This window comes from Dysidea avara, chromosome 7, assembly GCF_963678975.1.
Source record: "Dysidea avara chromosome 7, odDysAvar1.4, whole genome shotgun sequence".
NCBI lineage: Eukaryota > Metazoa > Porifera > Demospongiae > Dictyoceratida > Dysideidae > Dysidea > Dysidea avara.
In genome coordinates this window covers 7401810-7422179 of record NC_089278.1, presented here as the reverse complement: position 1 = coordinate 7422179, position 20370 = coordinate 7401810, and the positions used below count along the sequence as shown (strand labels likewise).

The 20370-nt window shown below is 37.4% G+C and overlaps 1 protein-coding gene across 2 annotated transcripts in view; it reads right to left on the bottom strand.

Annotated features, from left to right (window-relative positions):
* Positions 1–309: 309 nt before the first annotated feature.
* The window catches only part of LOC136260668 (interferon-induced very large GTPase 1-like), a 45939-nt gene continuing 25878 nt past the window's right edge, over positions 310–20370 (bottom strand). For both annotated transcript variants that reach the window (XM_066054490.1, XM_066054491.1), the window contains exons 4-5: positions 18301–18379; positions 310–6248 (exon numbers count right to left, since the gene is read on the bottom strand). In XM_066054490.1, the coding sequence (XP_065910562.1) occupies positions 473–6248; positions 18301–18379 (5855 nt within the window). In that variant the 3' untranslated portion in view covers positions 310–472. The remainder of the gene's footprint in view (positions 6249–18300; positions 18380–20370) is intronic.

Genomic DNA, 20370 nt, shown 5'->3' with positions numbered 1-20370 from the left:
ATCCTCTAATTGGCTTCAAAGTCAGGACCCCCAAAGTATTTCATCCCGAAAGTCTCATGCAATCGGGAGCTAAAAATATATTATATTGCTATGACTAATATGAAATTCATAAAATAAGTAAAAGTTAAAAGGTTCTCCTTATGGAAGTTTTACATCAAAAGAAATTGTATGTATATGTATAATACAGCTAACAAAATATTCTATTGATAATAAAAATTAATTCTATCACTTGTATTATTTATTACAACTACTACAAATCCAGCCACGTAATTACAATCACTCAAAAAAGAAACACTACCTGAAAAAATCTACTGTAGCACAGCATTAGGTAAATACTTCAACACACAACAAACAATATAAAATTATATGCATATGTAGGTATGCATGTATACAACTATACCCAAGTACGTAATTTACCCAAGTATACATAAGAGCCTTTATGTGCTTGTGGTTGTGTGTTCTTTGTACTTGATTATATGTTGTATGCTTCTTTTAGGCTTTCAGTAGCCTGAAACTTTGTAATTCTTTTCCAAATATCTGGAATATCTGTTTGTTCTGAGTTGCTCCAGCTAATAAGATTTTCATAAAACTGACATGTAAACCACATCCAATAAACTGGAGCCTCAACACCTTTAGCTTCTTCAATATTCCATGTGTCCAGAAGAGTGTGATATTCTTTATATGGTACCTGCTTGCGTACTTCATCTTTATCTTTATCCATTATATTCAAATAATAGTCACTTGCCACTAAAGAATTGCACACATCAAGTACAAGTTTGTTGGACTCATACCATGTAATCTTACATACACACTGAGGACGATGAAGAGTAGCTTTGTGTTGTGTTGGATGTTTACTGTTCAGTAAGTCACACTGTTCCTTACAGAAAGGACATTGGGCAGTACAGGTCTTCTCAATCACATTAGTATACAGCATGTTACTAGCATTAAAACAAATTTCATTATGCTTGGCTGATACTGAATTTAAAATCACTTTATGCTTAGCTTCAAGATTTCTAATAAAGTTTTTCTTGAAAGAATTCATACTATCTGGGTCGATATTGACACCCCTTACATCCATGGCCCAATCACTTTTTTTAATCTCAAGTTTTCCATTCAAAGCAGAACAAAATTCATCAAGCCACAATGTGCTATCGCAATTTTCTGATATATCAACTGCTTCTTTAATGTGAAACATCAATGTTTCAACTTCTTTGTTGATTAAACCTGTGAAACGTGACAATTTACTGCTGGGTTCGTAATGTTGTTTAACAAACTGTGGAATCCACCATTTGAAGAAGAGCGCAGTGTCAGATAAATACAACTGGTAAAAATCAAAACATTCCTTTTCTGCTAAATCAATCAAAACTTGAACCTTTATTCCTGTCTTAGTGTTAAAATAAGAGATATCATTTCTTAAATGATGGACAATTCTTATTGGCAATACCTTGACTGTTGCATTAGCTATTGCATCAGTCAATGAATTGGCAAGCATGTTTGCAGCTGCTAGCTCTGCAGCGACTTTGGTATACTTGTTTTCAAAAATTGAATAAAATCTAGACTCTTGGTTCCGCAATGCTATTGTTGGATTAGTGCTATCCTTTATATTGTTAGTCCACATTTTGAACATCTTTGCTGCATAGCTACACACAACAAGTGATATATCAACTTTGAATTCTGCAGTATATGTAAATCCAGACTTACGATCTTCATTGAAGTTATCTATTTGCTGAAGCAAATCTCTTAACAATCCATCAGTTAACGTACGGTGGAAAACCTTGAAAGTCTTTTCCATATTTTCTATCTTCTGCTCCATTTCCAACAAGTAGTTATTAGCCTGATAGTGTGCTTTGTCCACTGAATTGGTCTTCCATTGCCTAATATGTTTTTCCACATCAATCACCATATTGTGACTTAAAATATCATTCCCTCTATCAATCAAAGTACGCTCTTGTACTTTCACTTTAAGCAAACTGGAGTTAAAGTTAAGCTGATTTTCAAGGCTTTGAAAAACCAGTTCATCAATCTTCTCATCAGTATAGTAGTCTATCCAACAAACATTAGTGCTAAATTTCTTTAACCATTGTTCCCAATTTAATTTAAACAGTCTTTTAATTTCTTCAGTGTTTTTAATTTTCTGCAAATTTAACCCATCAATCAATTCTGAAATTTCATCATGTAGTTGCATTTCATAACTTGCAAGCATTTCTTCTTGTTTCCTGTCATGCTGCCTTTGCCGCTTGAGTATACTACAATGATGTTTAACACCATCAATGCACTCGGTGCACAATTCTTTTAGCTTCGTTTTCATATTAAACTGCCATTTTACAAGTATGTCTGAAAGATCATGCCCCTTAATAAACTCAGTCATGCATGCAATAAGTTTGTCTTTCTCTGTATGCAATCTTGCTTTTGAACATTCAATACAACTGGATTCAACTTCCAATATGTCTTCAAATTTACTACTATTGATTTTGTTTTCATTTTCACACTGCAGTTCAACCAACAACTTTTGTATACTCCAACTCCACTTGCCATACTGTGCATCAAACAAACTATATGCATTCACTTCCAAAGTATTTCTGAAATTAAACACAAAATCCTCTTTAAGGATAGCCTTCCATATATTGCTAACTCGTTGTTCAATACCACTAAATCCATAGTTCTTAAATTTTGCTCGTATGAGGTTCACTAGTGCTTTCTTCATATCTTGAGTACATTGACTATATCCCAAATTTATAGGAGCCATAGGAGGGTCACCCTTCCACAAGTTAGAGCAAAAGAAGATATCCGTTTCTTCATTGAACTGAATAACATCACTAAACTTGGAAAACTGATTTTCACACTGTTCTAACTTTGCAGCAGCTTCTGTTAATGTGTTAAGCCTATTATAAATAGTCTGTCGACCTAATTTGGTTGTCTCATTGGCAAACTGTTCAGCTACATTATGGTGTACAAAAAAGCATCCAGGGTGTTTATCTACATCTTTCATTCTAATCAAAGCATGAATAACTGTTTGTAATATATCACTAAGATCTGCTGGTGCCTCTCCATATATGTTGATAATAGTGAAATCAGCTATGCCAACAACAAATGTAGCTAATTCATTGTCACGGTGTTCGGATATGTCTGATTGTAACTCGGAAGCGCGCAATCCCTCTGCATCCACAATCAATAAGAAGTCACATTGTAGTTCATTTTTTAGGGTCTCATCAAGAGATATCAGCTGTGTGAAAACTCCTCTCGTACACCTTCCTGCTCCCACATCAAAGCAAACTCCAAACACTGCATTTAGAAGAGTAGACTTACCTGTGCTTTGAATGCCAATGATTGAAAATACAACAATTCTACTATCCTTAAAAACTTTTGCCAAGTATTTCAATATAGCTTGCAGCCATGTTAAGGGTACATGAGAAACCTCTCCATCCATCAATTCCAGCGCATGTCCCTCAATTAAAATTTCAGCAGCAATCTGTGGTAGACAACTGATGGCTTGTTTCAGTTCTCTTGGAACTGAGGAAAGCTTAGCCTCAATAACAGCTTCATATAATTGTCCAATCTCTCTGAACAAATGTTCTACACCAAAAAATGCATGAATCACCGAGTTTAGTCCATTTAATTTTTCACTGAATTTAGCTTTCTCACTATTGCTACTAAGTTTGGATAGTTCTACTGTAGTATTATGAAACTCCCTTTGCAATTTAGGTAATTCCTTTCTTGAATAATGTTCCAACAAAATCTTTTGCCAGTGAAGGAAAAAGTTTCTGATTCTTCCTTTATATTTCAATAAATTTAACAAGAACACTTGAACAAGTGGTGTTAAATTGCTATGAAGCTGGATTTCTCGAACTGTACTTTTTTCTTCTGTTATGAAACGACTATACTCACCAATTGCTAATTGGCATTGCTTTCTCTTGTAATGCCTGTGGAATTCTTTGTCATGAGCAGCCCATGCATGCCACATTGTGGGCCCTTGCAATGGCAACATTTTCCTCCTTACTTCATTAAGGGATATATCTGAAAACGTGTTCATTACATTACCTGCAAGTTCTCTACCTTTCAAACAATCCTTATCAGTTTCATCTACTTCAAAACCAATTTGACAAGCTGCACTGCTGTACTCAGAAAGACAGGCAAAATAGGTAGAAGATTTTAATTTCTCATTTATACATGATCTTATTTCATCCTGAATAGTTGCTGAATTCTTTCCTTTCAACAATAGTTTTGAAAATGATTTAGTTTGTAAAATAGATGCAAGTTTTTCAGTTTTAAATGCTTTACAATCATACAACACTATTGCTGTTCCTCCAGGTACTGTTGTAAGATTTTGCAGTATCAATTTAGCACTGTCATTATCTAGAGTTTTCTTGCTTAACAATACAAATGTCATAAAACTAATTTTTTTGATGAAGTCTATTTGTCTCGGAAAGTCTTGCGCATCACCACGCAGATTAGTGAATACTATGGCATCAGAAAAATGACTGTCACTCTGATTAGGAAAATAACATCCCAACTCAACAACACCATTTGTTATACATCTCTTAAAGTTCCCCCCATGACAATCACGATGAAAAAATATTACTTCTTTGCCTATAACTTCATTAAGTATTTGGGATTTTGACTTTTTAATATCACCAATTCTTAAAAATGAAATAACTGGGCAGGAATACTCCACAATGGAAACATCCTTTGAAAATGTCTTATTCCCGTCACAAGTACTCTTCCAGGATTTCTTAACCGATCGTAAAGCCCACAATAAGAAAGTTATTGAATTTTTTGAATAATCTGGAAGAAGTAAAGGAACGGCTATTTGACAGGCAAACAATTTCCTTATTAACTCTTGGCGGAGAAAATCATCAGAACAGTGCAGCAGGGCTAGAATGACATCTACAGGATACACTCCATCACTTTGACTGTCATTTTCAATGTTACCACCATTATCATTGTCGTCGTCATCAGTGTCATCGTCTTCATCAGAATCATTGTCTAAATTACTTGTACTACTAGATGCAAAACCAGTAAGGAGACATGACCTACATCTGTGATCACAAGCTAAAATTTTCTGCAAAACAATATAAGGTAGTAGGTGTACGTTTTCAGTGTTGTTTATTTGTCCTAATGTGTCATGACAAAGTTTTAAAGCATCTGATAAACAAAGCATTTTTGGATATTTAGAAAGAATACCTAATTTTTCAAAGAAATCTAGGAACTTGTCTGTACCTGTTGTTGCATTGTCACCTCCATGATGCTCATCATAGAAACTATTTCTTGCTTTTTTATAGTCATTCAGACGTAAAATCATGTTTACTCCTAAGTAATTGCACAAAACACTCTGTCCCTTCCACAAAACTGCTAAATAGTCGTACATCAATGCCCAATCGTACTCTTGCTTTGAGATGTGACAGACACTTATTATCTCTACAATTCTTTCATGTAATTCACCTTTTTCCGAAATTTTTTTCTTGAGGTACTTCACATGGTCTTGTACCACTTTACACATGCTGACAGGGTCACTAATATTTATGTCTTTGTTAGCAAAAGGTTCTATTGCTAAATAAAATATATATGCTTGAATTTTAAGTACATTGCTTTCATCTATTTCAAAAAACATAGAGGTGTGATTCTTAGCATACTCAAAAAAAGCATCTAAATTACAGGAAGACAGCGGGCATCTAAATGAATTTAGCTCAACATCATAGTTTAACGGCAACAACAGAGAATATAGAAAAAGCATATGATAAATTTGTTGAATGTTTTGTAAGTAACTGAAGTACAGATGAACATTTTGCTCAATAAATATAGTAGATTTCCTTTCTACCTCAGCTGAATTGTCTGATATAAAATCAGAACAAGCCTGCTGGATAATGCTTATTAAATTAATAAAACTAATGTCTACATTTGCTGTTTGGTGTAGATGTTGAGCAAAATATTTGACATTCGAGGACTTGACGCTTTCAGTGGAGAAGTCCACTGCATCAATAACACTGTGCAAAATTGGCAATAATTTTGAATCACGCACTTTGTCTGCAATGTGTAGGAAAAACTCTTGAAAATCTTTATGCAGTAAAAAACAATTTATCCATATTTGGGGTGGATGTCTCCTGTCACACAAATCTCGTTTTAGATTCATTAAAGACAGAAGAATTTCAATTAATTTCTGATCACAATCAACTCTTGAGACTTCTAAGGATACATCCGACATGAACTGTTGATAGATCTCTTGCACTTCCTTCTCTTTATATTGTGACACTCTGCATAAAAAAAACATCAGTATGTACAAATGCCTATATATTTGTAAGAAAGCACATCTTAAAGATTACACCACTATGCAACTGTGTATATACCATATATTTGAAGCAGAAAAGTTTCACTTATGTGAAAAAAACAAGCAATTTATGGTAAAACAAACTGCAAATTTTACAGAAACTATATCTAACTCCATTGTTACACCATTAATACAAGTAGAAGGAAAATTAGATATTTTAATTTGCATTAGGGATCAAAGAAAGATAAAGTAGTGAAACAAGGAAATAGCTAAAAAGTAGTGAAACAAGGAAGGCTATACCTGCAGATATACTAGTGGACATTTAATCCCTAAATTTCAGTCTTGGTTATAGATTGAAGTTTAGGGTTAATATTAAATGTCCACTAGTATATCTGCAGGTATATATCGGCAACCTTCCTTGTTTCACTACTTTTTAGCCTATTCCCTTGTTTCTTTTTCTTTCTCTGATCCCTAATCCAACTTAAACCTAATTTTCCTTCTACTTGTTTGTTTATATTTTTTTATCAAATGGTACAGTAGTACCGTTTAAGTTTCAAGTGCCACCCCAAAATTCTGCCTTTAAAAATCATCCTAGAAACATTTTAGATGACGAAAATCACCTTTACGGAATAGTACTAGTCCATACAATATCAAGACACACGGTAGTGTGTCATGCAGCCCAAGAAGCCGGCGCGCCACACCGTGAGTATATTTACAGGAAGAAAGTAAACACGATTTTCACACCTTTGTAGCTCCGTGATTCCTTATCCGATTGAAACCAAAGTTGCTACAGAAGTGCCAGCTAGGTAGGGGAGTCCACATTCCAAATTTGAAGAAAATCACTCCATCCATTTCCGAGATACGAGCGACCAAAGGTTGGGTTTTTTTCTTCGTATTTTTCTTCTACTTCTTTTTGCACACTTTGCAAAATCCGCCATAAAACACGAATGCGTGCTCCAATCGGGCTGACATTTGGCACACTTAAAGGGCTCATTAAGACGAATCTCAGTACCAAGTTTGGTAGGAATCCGATGAACATGCACGGAGTTATGACCAATTATTTGCATAAAATAAGGTCGAAGGTCTGTCATGCCCACAGGATAAACCGCTTGAAGGAATGAGATGAAAATTGCTATGTAGATGGAGTAACTATCGTAGGAGTGCCTTTTGGTGGTTTGAAAGGAATCCAGTTAAAGGCCATCGAGATATAACACAAAACCCAACCTGTGTCACAATTACGCGATCGATTTTTAAGAATAAAAAAACTATTAGTTTTCACGCCTACCAGGCAAATCGCTTAGAGCAGTGAGCTGAAAATCGGTGTGTAGCTGGAATAATTATCATAGAAAGTCCTTGCAGTAGTACAGAAGAATCGGATTACAAACCACTGAGTTATGATTCCAAAGCCAACTACGTGTAGCATATGCGAGATCGAGATACTCTAATAGAACAGTCACCCTAATAGAGCATTCAGCTACGTTTATAACTTACTCCATTATAGAATTACATTACATTGTAAGTTATTCTGTAGGGAGTTCAGCTACAAACAGTTAATCTTATAGACAATTCAGCTACAAGCAAGTCACCCAGTAGAGAATTCAGCTACAAATATGTTGCGGTAGAGATTCAGAACATTATAAGTCACACTGAAGAGAATTCAGCTATAAACAAGTCACCTTGTAGAGAGTTCAGCTACAACAAGTCACTCTGTAGAGAATTCAGCTACAAACAAGTCACTGTGTAAAGGGTTCAGCTACAAAAAAAGCTATCCAGTAGAGAGTTCATCTAGATCAGCTACAAACAAGTTACTTTAAATAATGTTCAGCTACAAGTAAGTCACTCTGTAGAGAGTTCAGCTACAAACAAGTCAATCTGTAGTACAAACAAGTCACTGTGTAGCTGGAGAGTTCAGCAACCAATCAAAAAAACCACTCTGTAAAGAGTTCAGCTATACAAACATGTTATAACTCTATAGAGAAAGTTATAACTCTATATTGATCCAGTAGAGAGATCAGCTACAAGACATCACCTTATAGAGAGTTTAGTTACAAAGAAACCACCATGTAGAGAGTTCAGCTGCAAATATATCACCCTGTAGAGAGTGCAGCTATGAACAGATCACCATGCAGAGAGTTCAGCTAGAAAAAGTCATCCTGTAGAGAGATCAGCTAGAAGGATCACCTTGTAGAGAGTTCAACTACAAACAAATCACCCTGCAGATAGTTCAGCTACAAACAAGAGAGATCAGCTAGAAGAAATTACCTTGTACATACAAAGAAACCATCATATAAAGAGTTCAGCTGCAAACAAATCACCCTGTAGAAAGTTCAGCTACGAAAAGATCACCCTGTAGAGAGATCAGCTAGAAAAAATCACAGAGTTCAGCTACAAAGAAACCACCATGTAGAGAGTTCAACTGCAAACAAATCATCTGTAGAGAGTTCAGCCAGTAACAAGTTCACCCTGTAGCAGTGGCGGATCTAGAATTTTTAAAAGGGGGTTTCTGAATGTTGGTAAAGTTGAATAAGGCATCTGCTGACATTTCTCCAGAAAATTTTGAGATGTTAGAAGATCTGAGATTGGATTTTAGGCTACTTTTAGCTAGCAATTACAATAAATCAATGCTATAAATTGTAAATACTATAGCTAACTATAGGGCAAAGATGGTGAATATAAGCTGTAGCTTTGATTGCTCTATTAGAGTAGTTACATGACTGCTCTATTAGAGTATCTCGATCGTTTTCAATGCAGTGGGAGATGAAAAGTGAAGTGTTGCTGAGTGTTTAATAGCTATAAATGGTGTTAGTTAAGTGCTTCTGCATACATGCTATTGAAATACAGTGGTATATAGTTGTTTAATATGACAAATTGTCAGTATAACAATGTTTATATGTTTAGACTTCCACTGAGCTAAATTTAAAAGGGGGTTTCTGTTGAAACCCCAGAAACCCATCTAGATCTGCCACTGTGTAGAGAGATCAGATAGAAACAAGTCACCCTGTAGAGAGAGCAGCTACAAAGAAACCATCCTGTAGAGAGTTCAATTACAAACAGATATCCCTATAGAGAGTTCAGCTAGAAACAAGTCACCATGTAGAGAGATCAGCTAGAAACAAGTCATCCAGAGATCAGCTAGAAACAAATCACCCTGTAGAGAGATCAGCTAGAAACAAGTCACCCTGTAGAGAGATCAGCTACAAAGAAACCATCCTGTAGAGAGTTCAATTGTAAACAGAAAACCCTATAGAGTGTGCAGCTAGAATCAAGTCACCGTGTAGAGAGATCAGCTAGAAACAAGTCATCCAGAGATCAGCTAGAAATAAGTCATCCTGTAGAGAGATCAGCTAGAAACAAGTCACCCTGTAGAGAGATCAGCTACAAAGAAATCATCTTGTAGAGAGTTCAATCGCAAACAGAAATCCCTATAGAGAAGAGTTCAGCTAGAAACAAGTCACCATGTAGAGAGATCAGCTAGAAACAAGTCATCCAGTGATCAGCTAGAAACAAGTCACCCTGTATAGAGATCAGCTGGAAACAAGTCACCCTGTGGAGAGATCAGCTACAAAGAAACCATCCTGTAGAGGGTTCAATTACAAACAGATAACCCTATAGAGAGTTCAACTAGAAACAAGTCACCGTGTAGAGAGATCAGCTAGAAACAAGTCATTCAGGAATCAGCTAGAAACAAGTCACCCTGTAGAGAGATCAGCTAGAAACAAGTCACCCTGTAGAGAGATCAGCTAGAAACAAGTCACCCTGTAGAGAGATCAGCTACAAAGAAACCATCTTGTAGAGGGTTCAATCGCTAACAGAAATCCCTATAGAGAGTTCAGCTAGAAACAAGTCACCGTGTAGAGAGATCAGCTAGAAACAAGTCATCCAGTGATCAGCTAGAAACAAGTCACCCTGTATAGAGATCAGCTGGAAACAAGTCACCCTGTGGAGAGATCAGCTACAAAGAAACCATCCTGTAGAGGGTTCAATTACAAACAGATAACCCTATAGAGAGTTCAACTAGAAACAAGTCACCGTGTAGATAGAGAGATCAGCTAGAAACAAGTCATTCAGGAATCAGCTAGAAACAAGTCACCCTGTAGAGAGATCAGCTAGAAACAAGTCACCCTGTAGAGAGATCAGCTAGAAACAAGTCACCCTGTAGAGAGATCAGCTACAAAGAAACCATCTTGTAGAGGGTTCAATCACTAACAGAAATCCCTATAGAGAGTTCAGCTAGAAACAAGTCACCGTGTAGAGAGATCAGCTAGAAACAAGTCATCCAGTGATCAGCTAGAAACAAGTCACCCTGTAGAGAGATCAGCTGGAAACAAGTCACCCTGTAGAGAGATCAGCTACAAAGAAACCATCTTGTAGAGGGTTCAATTACAAACAGATAACCCTATAGAGAGTTCAACTAGAAACAAGTCACCGACGTGTAGAGAGATCAGCTAGAAACAAGTCATCCAGGAATCAGCTAGAAACAAGTCACCCTGTAGAGAGATCAGCTGGAAACAAGTCACCCTGTAGAGAGATCAGCTAGAAACAAGTCACCCTATAGAGAGATCAGCTAGAAACAAGTCACCCTGTAGAGAGATCAGCTAGAAACAAGTCACCCTATAGAGAGATCAGCTAGAAACAAGTCACCCTGTAGAGAGATCAGCTAGAAACAAGTCACCCTGTAGAGAGATCAGCTACAAAGAAACCATCCTGTAGAGAGTTCAGCTACAAACAAGTTACCCTACAGTGAGATCAGTTTGAAACAAGAGATTTTAGCTACAACAAATAAACCTGTAAAGAGTTCAGCTATGAACAGATCACCCTGTAGAGAGTTCAGCTAGAAACAAGTTACCCTATAGAAAGATCAGCTAGAAACAAGTCACCCTGTAGAGATTTCAGCAACAAACAGATCATCCTGTAGATAGTTCAGCTAGATACAAGTCACCCTATAGAGAGATCAGCTAGAGGAAGTCACCTTGTAGAGAGATCAGCTAGAAAAAAGTTGCCTTGTAGAGAGTTCAGTAACAAAGAAACCATCCTGTAGAGAGTTTAGCTACAAACAAATCACCCTGTAGAGAGTTCAGCTACAAAAAAATCAACATGTAGAGAGATCAGTTCGAGGAAGTCACCTTGTAGGGAGATCAGCTAGAAACAAGTCACCTTGTAGAGAGTTCAGTGACAAAGAAACCATCCTGTAGAGAGATCAGCTAGAAACAAATCACCCTGTAGAGAGTTCAGCTACAAACAAATCACCCTGTAGATAGATCAGCTAGAAACTAGACACAATATAGGGAATTCAGTTACAAGCAAATCACCCTATAGAGAGTTCGGCTACAAATAAATCAACCTGTAGAGAGATCAGCTCAAGGAAGTCACCTTGTAGAGAGAGATCAGCTAGAAACAAGTCACCTTGCAGAGAGTTCAGTGACAAAGAAACCATCCTGTAGAGAGATCAGCTAGAAACAAATCACCCTGTAGAGAGATCAGCTAGAAACAAGTTGCCTTGTAGAGAGTTCATTGACAAAGAAACCATCCTGTAGAGAGATCAGCTAGAAACAAATCACCCTGTAGAGAGTTCAGCTACAAACAATCAACCTGTAGAGAGTTCAAATCACCCTGTAGATAGATCAGCTAGAAACTAGACACAATAGAGGGAATTCAGTTACAAGCAAATCACCCTGTAGAGAATTCGGCTACAAACAAATCAACCTGTAGAGAGATCATCTAGAGGAGGTAACCTTGTAGAGAGATCAGCTAGAAACAAGTCACTTTGTAGAGAGTTCAGTGACAAAGAAACCATCTTGTAGAGAGATCAGCTACAAACAAAACACCTTGTAGAGACTTCAGCTACAAACAAATCAACCTGTAGAGATTTCAGTTACAAACAAATCACCCATTGTAGAGAGATCAGCTACAACCAAGTCACCCTGTAGAGAGATCAGCTACAAACAAATCACCCTGTAGAGAGATCAGCTACAAATATATCACCTTGTAGAGATTTAAGCTATACAAACAAATCACCCATTGTAGAGAGATCAGCTACAACCAAATCACCCTGTAGAGAGATCAGCTACAACCAAATCACCCTGTAGAGAGATCAGCTAAAAACACATCACCCTGTAGAGAGTTCAGCTACAAATATATCACCTTGTAGAGAGTTAAGCTATACAAACAAATTACCCTGTAGAGAAATCAGCTACAAACAAATCACCTTGCAAAGAGTTCACTTATAAACAAATCTACCTGTAGAGATATCAGTTACAAACAAATCACCCCCTGTAGGGAGATCAGATTACCCTGTAGAGAGTTCAGCTACAAACAAATCACCCTGTGGAAAGTTCAGGTGTAAAAAAATCACCCTGTAGATAGCTTTGATACAAACAAATCACCCTGTAGAGAGTTCAGCAAGATAAAAGTCACCCTACAGAGAGATCAGGTCACCCTATAGAGAGGTCAGCTAGAAGAAGTCACCTTGTAGAGAGTTCAGCTACAAACAGATCATCCTGTAGATAGTTCAGCTATAGATACAAGTCACCCTGTAGTAGCAGAAGTCACCTTGTAGAGACCAGCTACAAAGAAACCATCCTGTAGAGAGTTCAGCTACAAACAAATCACCCTGTAGAGAGTTCATCTATGAACAGATCACCTGTAGATAGTTCAGCTATACAAGTCACCCTGTAGAGAGATCAGCTAGAAGAAGTCACCGTCTAGAGAGATCAGCTAGAAGCAAGTCACCTTGTAGAGAGTTCAGCTACAAAGAAACCATCCTGTAGAGAGTTCAGCTACAAACAAATCACCCTGTAGAGTGTTCAGCTAGATAAAAGTCACCGTACAGAGAGATCAGGTCACCCTATAGAGAGATCAGCCAGAAGAAGTCACCTTGTAGAGAGTTCAGCTACAAAGAACACACTCTGTAGAGAGTTCAGCCAGAAACATGTTACTCTATAGAGAGATCAGCTAGAAACAAGTCACCCTGTAGAGATTTCAGTTACAAAACAGATCATCCTGTAGATAGTTCAGCTAGATACAAGTTACATTGTAGAGAGATCAGCTAGAGGAAGTCATCTTGTAGAGAGATAAGCTAAAACAAGTCACCTTGTAGAGAGTTCAGCTCCAAAGAACCCACTCTGTTGGTTCAGCTACAAACAAGTTACCCTATAATTATAAAGATTAGCTAGAAAGAAGCCTGTAGAAAGCTCGGCTACAATCAAATTACCTTGCAGAGAGTTCAGCTACAAACAAACCACTTTATAGAGAGATGAACTAGAAATAAGTCACCTTGTAGAGAAGTCAGCTACAAAGAAACCATCCTGTAGTTCAGCTACATTTCAAGTCACCCAGTAGAGAGATCAGGTGCAAAGAAATTATCCTGTGGGGAATAATTGGCATTTAATAAATATATGTATATAATTTGTATAATTACTATATAGTAGAATCAAAAATAGTTGAAGTATTAAAAATCGTGTTTAAGTTCTTTTCTTCTTCCTGTGGTAAATAAAAAAAACAGATGTGTTAAAAAAGCCCCAAAGCCAGCTATAGGCCGGCTTTGCAATATACAAATACAAAAAGAAGTGATATCTAATCAAAAACAGCCAAGCTGTAAAAAAAGGTGCGGCCCCCAAAAAGGCCATGGTGAAAAAAGATGTGAAATCCAAGATGGCGGCCAAGAAATGGCTGTGATGGTAGGTTAATGGCAAAAATTTTAATTACGACAATTCAGGTGAATTTGTGTTGCCTCGGCACCAAATTCACCTGAATTGTCGTAATTAAAATTTTTGCCATTAACCTACCATCACAGCCATTTCTTGGCCGCCACCTTGGATTTCACATCTTTTTTCACCATGGCCTTTTTGGGGGCCGCACCTTTTTTTACAGCTTGGCTGTTTTTGATTAGATATAATATATAACAAAACACTTACAGGTGGCCGGATATAGTATTTTTAAAAATCACCCTGCATGCCTGACTGCCCAACCACAGTTGCGAGGCTAGAGGCCAAATGAAGCGGCGTACGGCCACCATTTTATGCCACAATAACAAACTCACCAGTGGGATGTGCTTTTTGGGGTTCTGACGACTCTGCACCTTGTCTTTTCTTTTATCTTCAATCAGGCTGCTTGTCTTCTTCTTCCTCCAACAAGTCCATATTGAAGTGTTAATTTTCCATATCAACAGTTTCTTTCAGCAGCATATTAAGATACCACAGAATTATTTCAGAGCTGCATTTCAGAAGCGCTTCAGTCCCAGCACTACTATAGAAGAGATATACTAGCTAGATATCTGCAATTTTGCAATTGGGATCCCATTCACGACAGGTTCGTGACCACGCCCATCAAATAAAGATGAGGTAGACTAATAGCGATAGAGTATAGAGACCACATGTACCTCTTAACAATCTAGCAGTAGCTAGCTGTGCTACAACAAAAAAACTAAACAAACTAAAAATTGTTAATTTAAAAATGAAGTAGGGATCTACACAATAAAAAGTAGTGAAACAAGAGATGAATGATGCATGCTATTACAGCATAGCTCAATGGGAAAGGCCCTACTTTGGCACATTAACAATTTTTAAAATACTACCCAACAATCAATTATGTTACAGAAAGGGAGGTGGCCATTACACTTTGTTTTCAGCTATGCTCCATCCATTACACAGCATTACAAACAAAGAGCAGTACAAGAAGTCTCTGCAATCAATCCAGTCACTATGAAAAATACGGGCGATTAGCCAACACAGCCACAGGGAAGCTCCATCATGCTATCACAAATCGACACCTTGTATTGACAGCGAAAAGAACTGGAACACAAAGGAGGGCAAAGGCAAGTCCATGATGCATGTATTGTATGTACTGCGGTTGGCGAAAAAACACATCTTGGGATGAAGCAACATCAAACAGTGAAGAAATCAAGCCCATAGCCTAATCCATTGTCGAGTTATGCTTGGCTGGAGGCATCAGTTAGTTAGAGAGTTAGTTAGTTAGTTAGTTAGTTAGTTAGTTAGTCAGTCAGTCAGTCAGTCAGTCAGTCAACATAAAACCCATTAAATAGAAAATTTTAAAATTCCATAAAAAATTTTTGGAAGGATTTGGGATAGGTCCAAAGACATTTTTGGGGCTTGGCTGGCTGTGCCTAACCAATGTTGCCAAGCTGTGATGAAGGGAAATTGTGTTTAGGGTGATATTCTTGGCTGGAAAGCCCAGTTCTTAGCACCGTACTGTATGATAATTGTACAAGCATAAACACTTAAGTAAAGTAACAATAACCAACATGGAGAGGGCTTTTCTACATTAAGTGTTTACACAACTTTGTAGGATTGCAAGGAACCTAAATGTCCTTACTTCTAGAAAATTAATGACTATGGAATGCTCAGAGTGATAGATCTACAAATCAATCGCACATAAACATCCAGGCGCTATTTCTGGATGCAGTTCACCTTTTAACTGGGTTGTTAGGTAATATAGTACCTATCAACAAGGATAATCGTCACTGAAGATATGGAGGGCTCCAATGGCCTTCATGGAAAACGCCTCATTCCAGTGTAACACTGAAACAAGAGCAATTATCCTGGAGGAGTATCATACAGTACTAGGCAAATAGCCTGTGGGCGATTAATCACCCAAGCCAATACAAGACCAACCACTAATTTATAATATATAGCAGCAACTAACATTGCGACTACGTTTGTTAACATGAATGGGCAAGTCCTACGGGTATCATGGAAAAGTTCAATTAAATGATTTTACAAGTATTTTTAAGCTGCTGCATTGCTTTACAGACTGTTTACGGCATTTACTAAACATCTGTAGGGATAATAGAGTGGTTATCCCGTGTTACTTGAAAAGTGGGCATGGTCCATATTGAAAATGCAGTGAACATTAGCGGTATTGCTCCCACATCAAGGCCACAGTATATTTACAATGTCCATTAAATGTATCATGGACAACCACCAGGGTTTATAAGATATGTACCCTGAAATTTGCCTTTAAAGTTAGGCGGAACAGGTTGGGGGGGGGGGGGGGGGGGGGTAGGGCATGTACCAAAAGGTAAGGGGGCAGTGCCCCCAAAATTGGCTTGAAACTTTGCAGCAGTTGCAGTTGCAGCATAAATGCACAACAATTAGGTATCAATACATAGGGAAGAGGAGGCGGTAAGGGGGCAGTGCCCCCAAAATTGGCTTGAAACTTTGCAGCAGTTGCAGTTGCAGCATAAATGCACAACAATTAGGTGTCAATACATAGGGAAGAGGAGGCTACTAATGTACTAGACATCTGACTGACTTACATATGCAGATGCACAACATATGGCTTTAGCGAATCATGTGATGCATCCAATGGAGCCCACAATTGATTGCTATACTTTGCGCACACAGTTTAAGCTCACATGAAGAATTGGTTAGCTTTTGGAAGATGTGACCAGTCAGTTGGGGTGTTGTTTCCAATGGATGATCACCAAGGTACCTGTACTGTGATTGATTCCATGGCTAAATCACAAGACCTACTGATATTTTCTGATTGCTTGACAGTAACTACAATGGATTCAGAAGTCATAGATGAAGTAAGCAGTGATGTGCTATGTACAGTATGTAGTCACATCTTTTTTCACCATAGCCTTTTTGAAGGCCGCACTCTATTTTATAGCTTGGCTGTTTTGGACTAGATTTCACTTCTTTTTTTATTATTATATTATATGTTATAATTATAGGACTCACATCAGTGAGTACGTTACAATAGAAAGGCAATTAAAAAAAACTACATACTACAAAATAAGCTACATAAATTTACAATGTTATTTGATGTAAGAGATCCTTAAAAGTGTCTACATTTTTACAAATTATAATTTCTTCAGGTAGAGTGTTCCACAATCGAATCATACTGGGGAAGAAACTGTACTTATAAGCGTCCACAGTTGAGCATATCTCAATGAATTTAAAATCTCTGCTCCGGGTATACCTTGATCTATATGTTACATAACTACTGTAGGTAGTGTGATGCCAACATGATTGTAAATAATTTTATGTAACATCTGTAATCTGAGGAATTTAAAGTTGGCTTCTATCATATTCCAGTTAGTTTTGTATTTGTATACCCCAAAGCAGCCTATAACCGGCTTTGGGGCTTTTTTTTAACCAATCTGTTTTTCTTTACCACAGGAAGAAGAAAAGATGAAGCATATTTTAAATACTTCAATTAATTCTGATTTTATCAGTAAATGTACAAGCTTGCACACAGTATGCAATAGCTAGCTAGGTATGCATACCATATCAGGCAAATCACTCAGGCCCATCATACAACTACTACCTAAAGGTAAATAATATAGCTGCAGCCATAGGTGACCTCCCTTGTTCACTACTTTTTATTTCTATAACCCTTAATCAAAATTAATGTTATATCTTGTTTACTTTTTGTAACATATTTCATGACTGGTGAACCCATGCATGCTGCATCAAAAGAGACAATATCATAAAATTAATCGTGCACCTCAATGTTTGCCTCAACTATCCAAGAGCAATGTGGTCACTTTGCTTCATTTTCAGCTATGCTTTGCCTGTTACAATACAAATCAATAGAAACAACTTTTTAATCAATCTGATTACTTAAAAAGTAGGGAGTGTGGCACAAAATCTACAGGCAATTCCTGTTACAAACATGACAACCAACACAAGAAGCCATTGTCACTATCAATAAATAGGACATAAAGGAGGATTAAGGTAAGTTCATGATGAATGTATTGTATACAGTTGCTGCTACAGTAAGCGAAAATGTACAGCTTGGGTTTAAGCACCGTCAAACAATAAAGAAATCAAACCCATAGTGCTAACCATATTCACATTGTTCTTCACTAAATACATAAAAACCTCTAAAAGATTGTTCTAGTCGCTGTGAACACACATTTTGGCTGTACTGCCAAGTCATTGTGAAGGAATGGTTTCATCAACTTTTTCTCCCAATCCCTCAACTGCCATACTGCATAACCACACACACACACGCACACGCACACCCACGCACACGCACACACACACACACACACACAAACACACACAATGTACCTGTCATCAAACTTGCTTTTGTATACAATTTCTTCCCAGTACAATAAGGGGTAAAACTGTAGAGGAGTTGCATCAGTAGCTGTATACATGAACATAGACACATACATAAAATGAGAGAAACAATAACACCATAGGAATTACATAAGTACTTAATTTGCTATGACTAGTAAAGTGCCTACTATCACCAAAATTATTACAGAAATAATTTGTAATATTACAGAAGAGTTTTAGCATTCCTAACATCAAATCTGTTGATAGTAACAAGAAACCCCTTACACAAGACTGAACTTTAAATTTCCAAATTCTAGTTTTGGCTTGCCTGCCTGCCCCACCCACCTTCCCTCCTATTTGCCTGGCGTGCCTGCCTGCCCATAGTCAAAAGCCAGAGACATTGTATAGCCACCTTTTTATGCCACAGTACCTAATTCATGCCTTTTGCAAGTCTTTTCCTTCTGTACCTTACCTTTCCTTTATCCTCAATCAGGGGCGGTGGAGCAGGCCAAAGAGTGAGAGGGCCAGGCCAGCTGTAAGTTGAAGACCCAAAAAAAGGTCACTCACTACCTGCTGACAATAGCTACTCTCCACCAATTATATCTCCTTATTTATAACTACAAATACGTAACTAAGTAGCTTGCTACACTGCTTCTCTGAATACTGTGATTGCTCTATTAGAGTATCCAGATCCTGACTGTCCTATTAGAGTATCTCAACCTTTTCTTGCAAACAGTGTCCCATAAAAGTGGGGGAGGGGGGGGGGGGCATGGCTCCCCTGCCCCCCATCTCCACCGCCTACGTCCTCAATCATGCTGGTTGTCATCTGAGTATAGTTAGATGCCACAAAAATTATTTGAAGTGCCTACGAGGCATTAGACAGACACCCAGTATATACCCACAACTAATTCACCACTTAAAACAGAACATCCTCTTATGTGATCTAGCTGCACTAATAGCAATTGAGCATGATATGATGGCCATACCCTCAAAATCTATTAATAATAGTGTGCAGTGGCCATGCCCCTTAATGATTCAGCTGCACTTATAAGCATTGCATTTATGATAAAAGCATGGTGTATAGTAACCACACCTCTTAACATAATACAAAGATCAGAAACTCACTTGAGATACTCTAATAAAACATTCACCCTAATACAACAGTCATGTTCGATACCATAATAGAATAGTCATACAAGTATATCATAGATATAATATATGCTATACGAGGAAACCCAAACCATTGATCTGTGATAGCATTCCAATGTAGGGATTTTCACACAGAGCTGTTTCACTGTTTTTATAGCTAGGATCACTACAGGTATTTCTTTTTTTGAATTAATATATATATAACTTGCTAATACACTAAGTAATGTAAGCAATGCAGCACAGTACAATTGCTAGAAGTACTTTATATGATTAAATCCATTTAAAAATGAAGTAGGTATCTATGCAACAAAAAAGTAGTGAAACAAGAGATGAACGATGGTTTTACAGCATAGCTCAGTGGGAAAGTCCTTACTTTGGCATTGAGCAAAATAATTGTTATAGATAATGTGATCCCTACTTATTTTCAGTGAAACTCCCAATTTGGCTATGAACAAGTTATAACTACATAGAGATTAACAATCATGTCCCATGTTTTACTACTTTTAAAAACCAAGTGTTCACCCACAGCCAGCTGGCATGGGCACATGCCTTGTTTTCTAAAATTACTTCCAAAAATTGGGGGTGTGTATATATGTATGCTTGTTTGTTTCTACGCCTGTCCACACCCGCAACTGTGCAGCAAAGAAGAAGCAACCTGTCTAAGTGTTCTATAGAACCTGTATTAAACTTACAGGTACATGTACTCCATGTATGTTTTCCACATGTGCCTTATACGTTCCGTCAGCTTTATAATCGACTTAAACAGTATCAGAGGAGGTTATCATGGTAGACAAACACTTATATATATATATATAGCAACCTGTTTAGCTACAAAATCTAAGCACTGTTACCACACCCCTTAGTAATTTATCATGTGGAATTACTTAATTCAAGACTTGTCAAATAGTAAAACCAAGATGCCTCACTAAA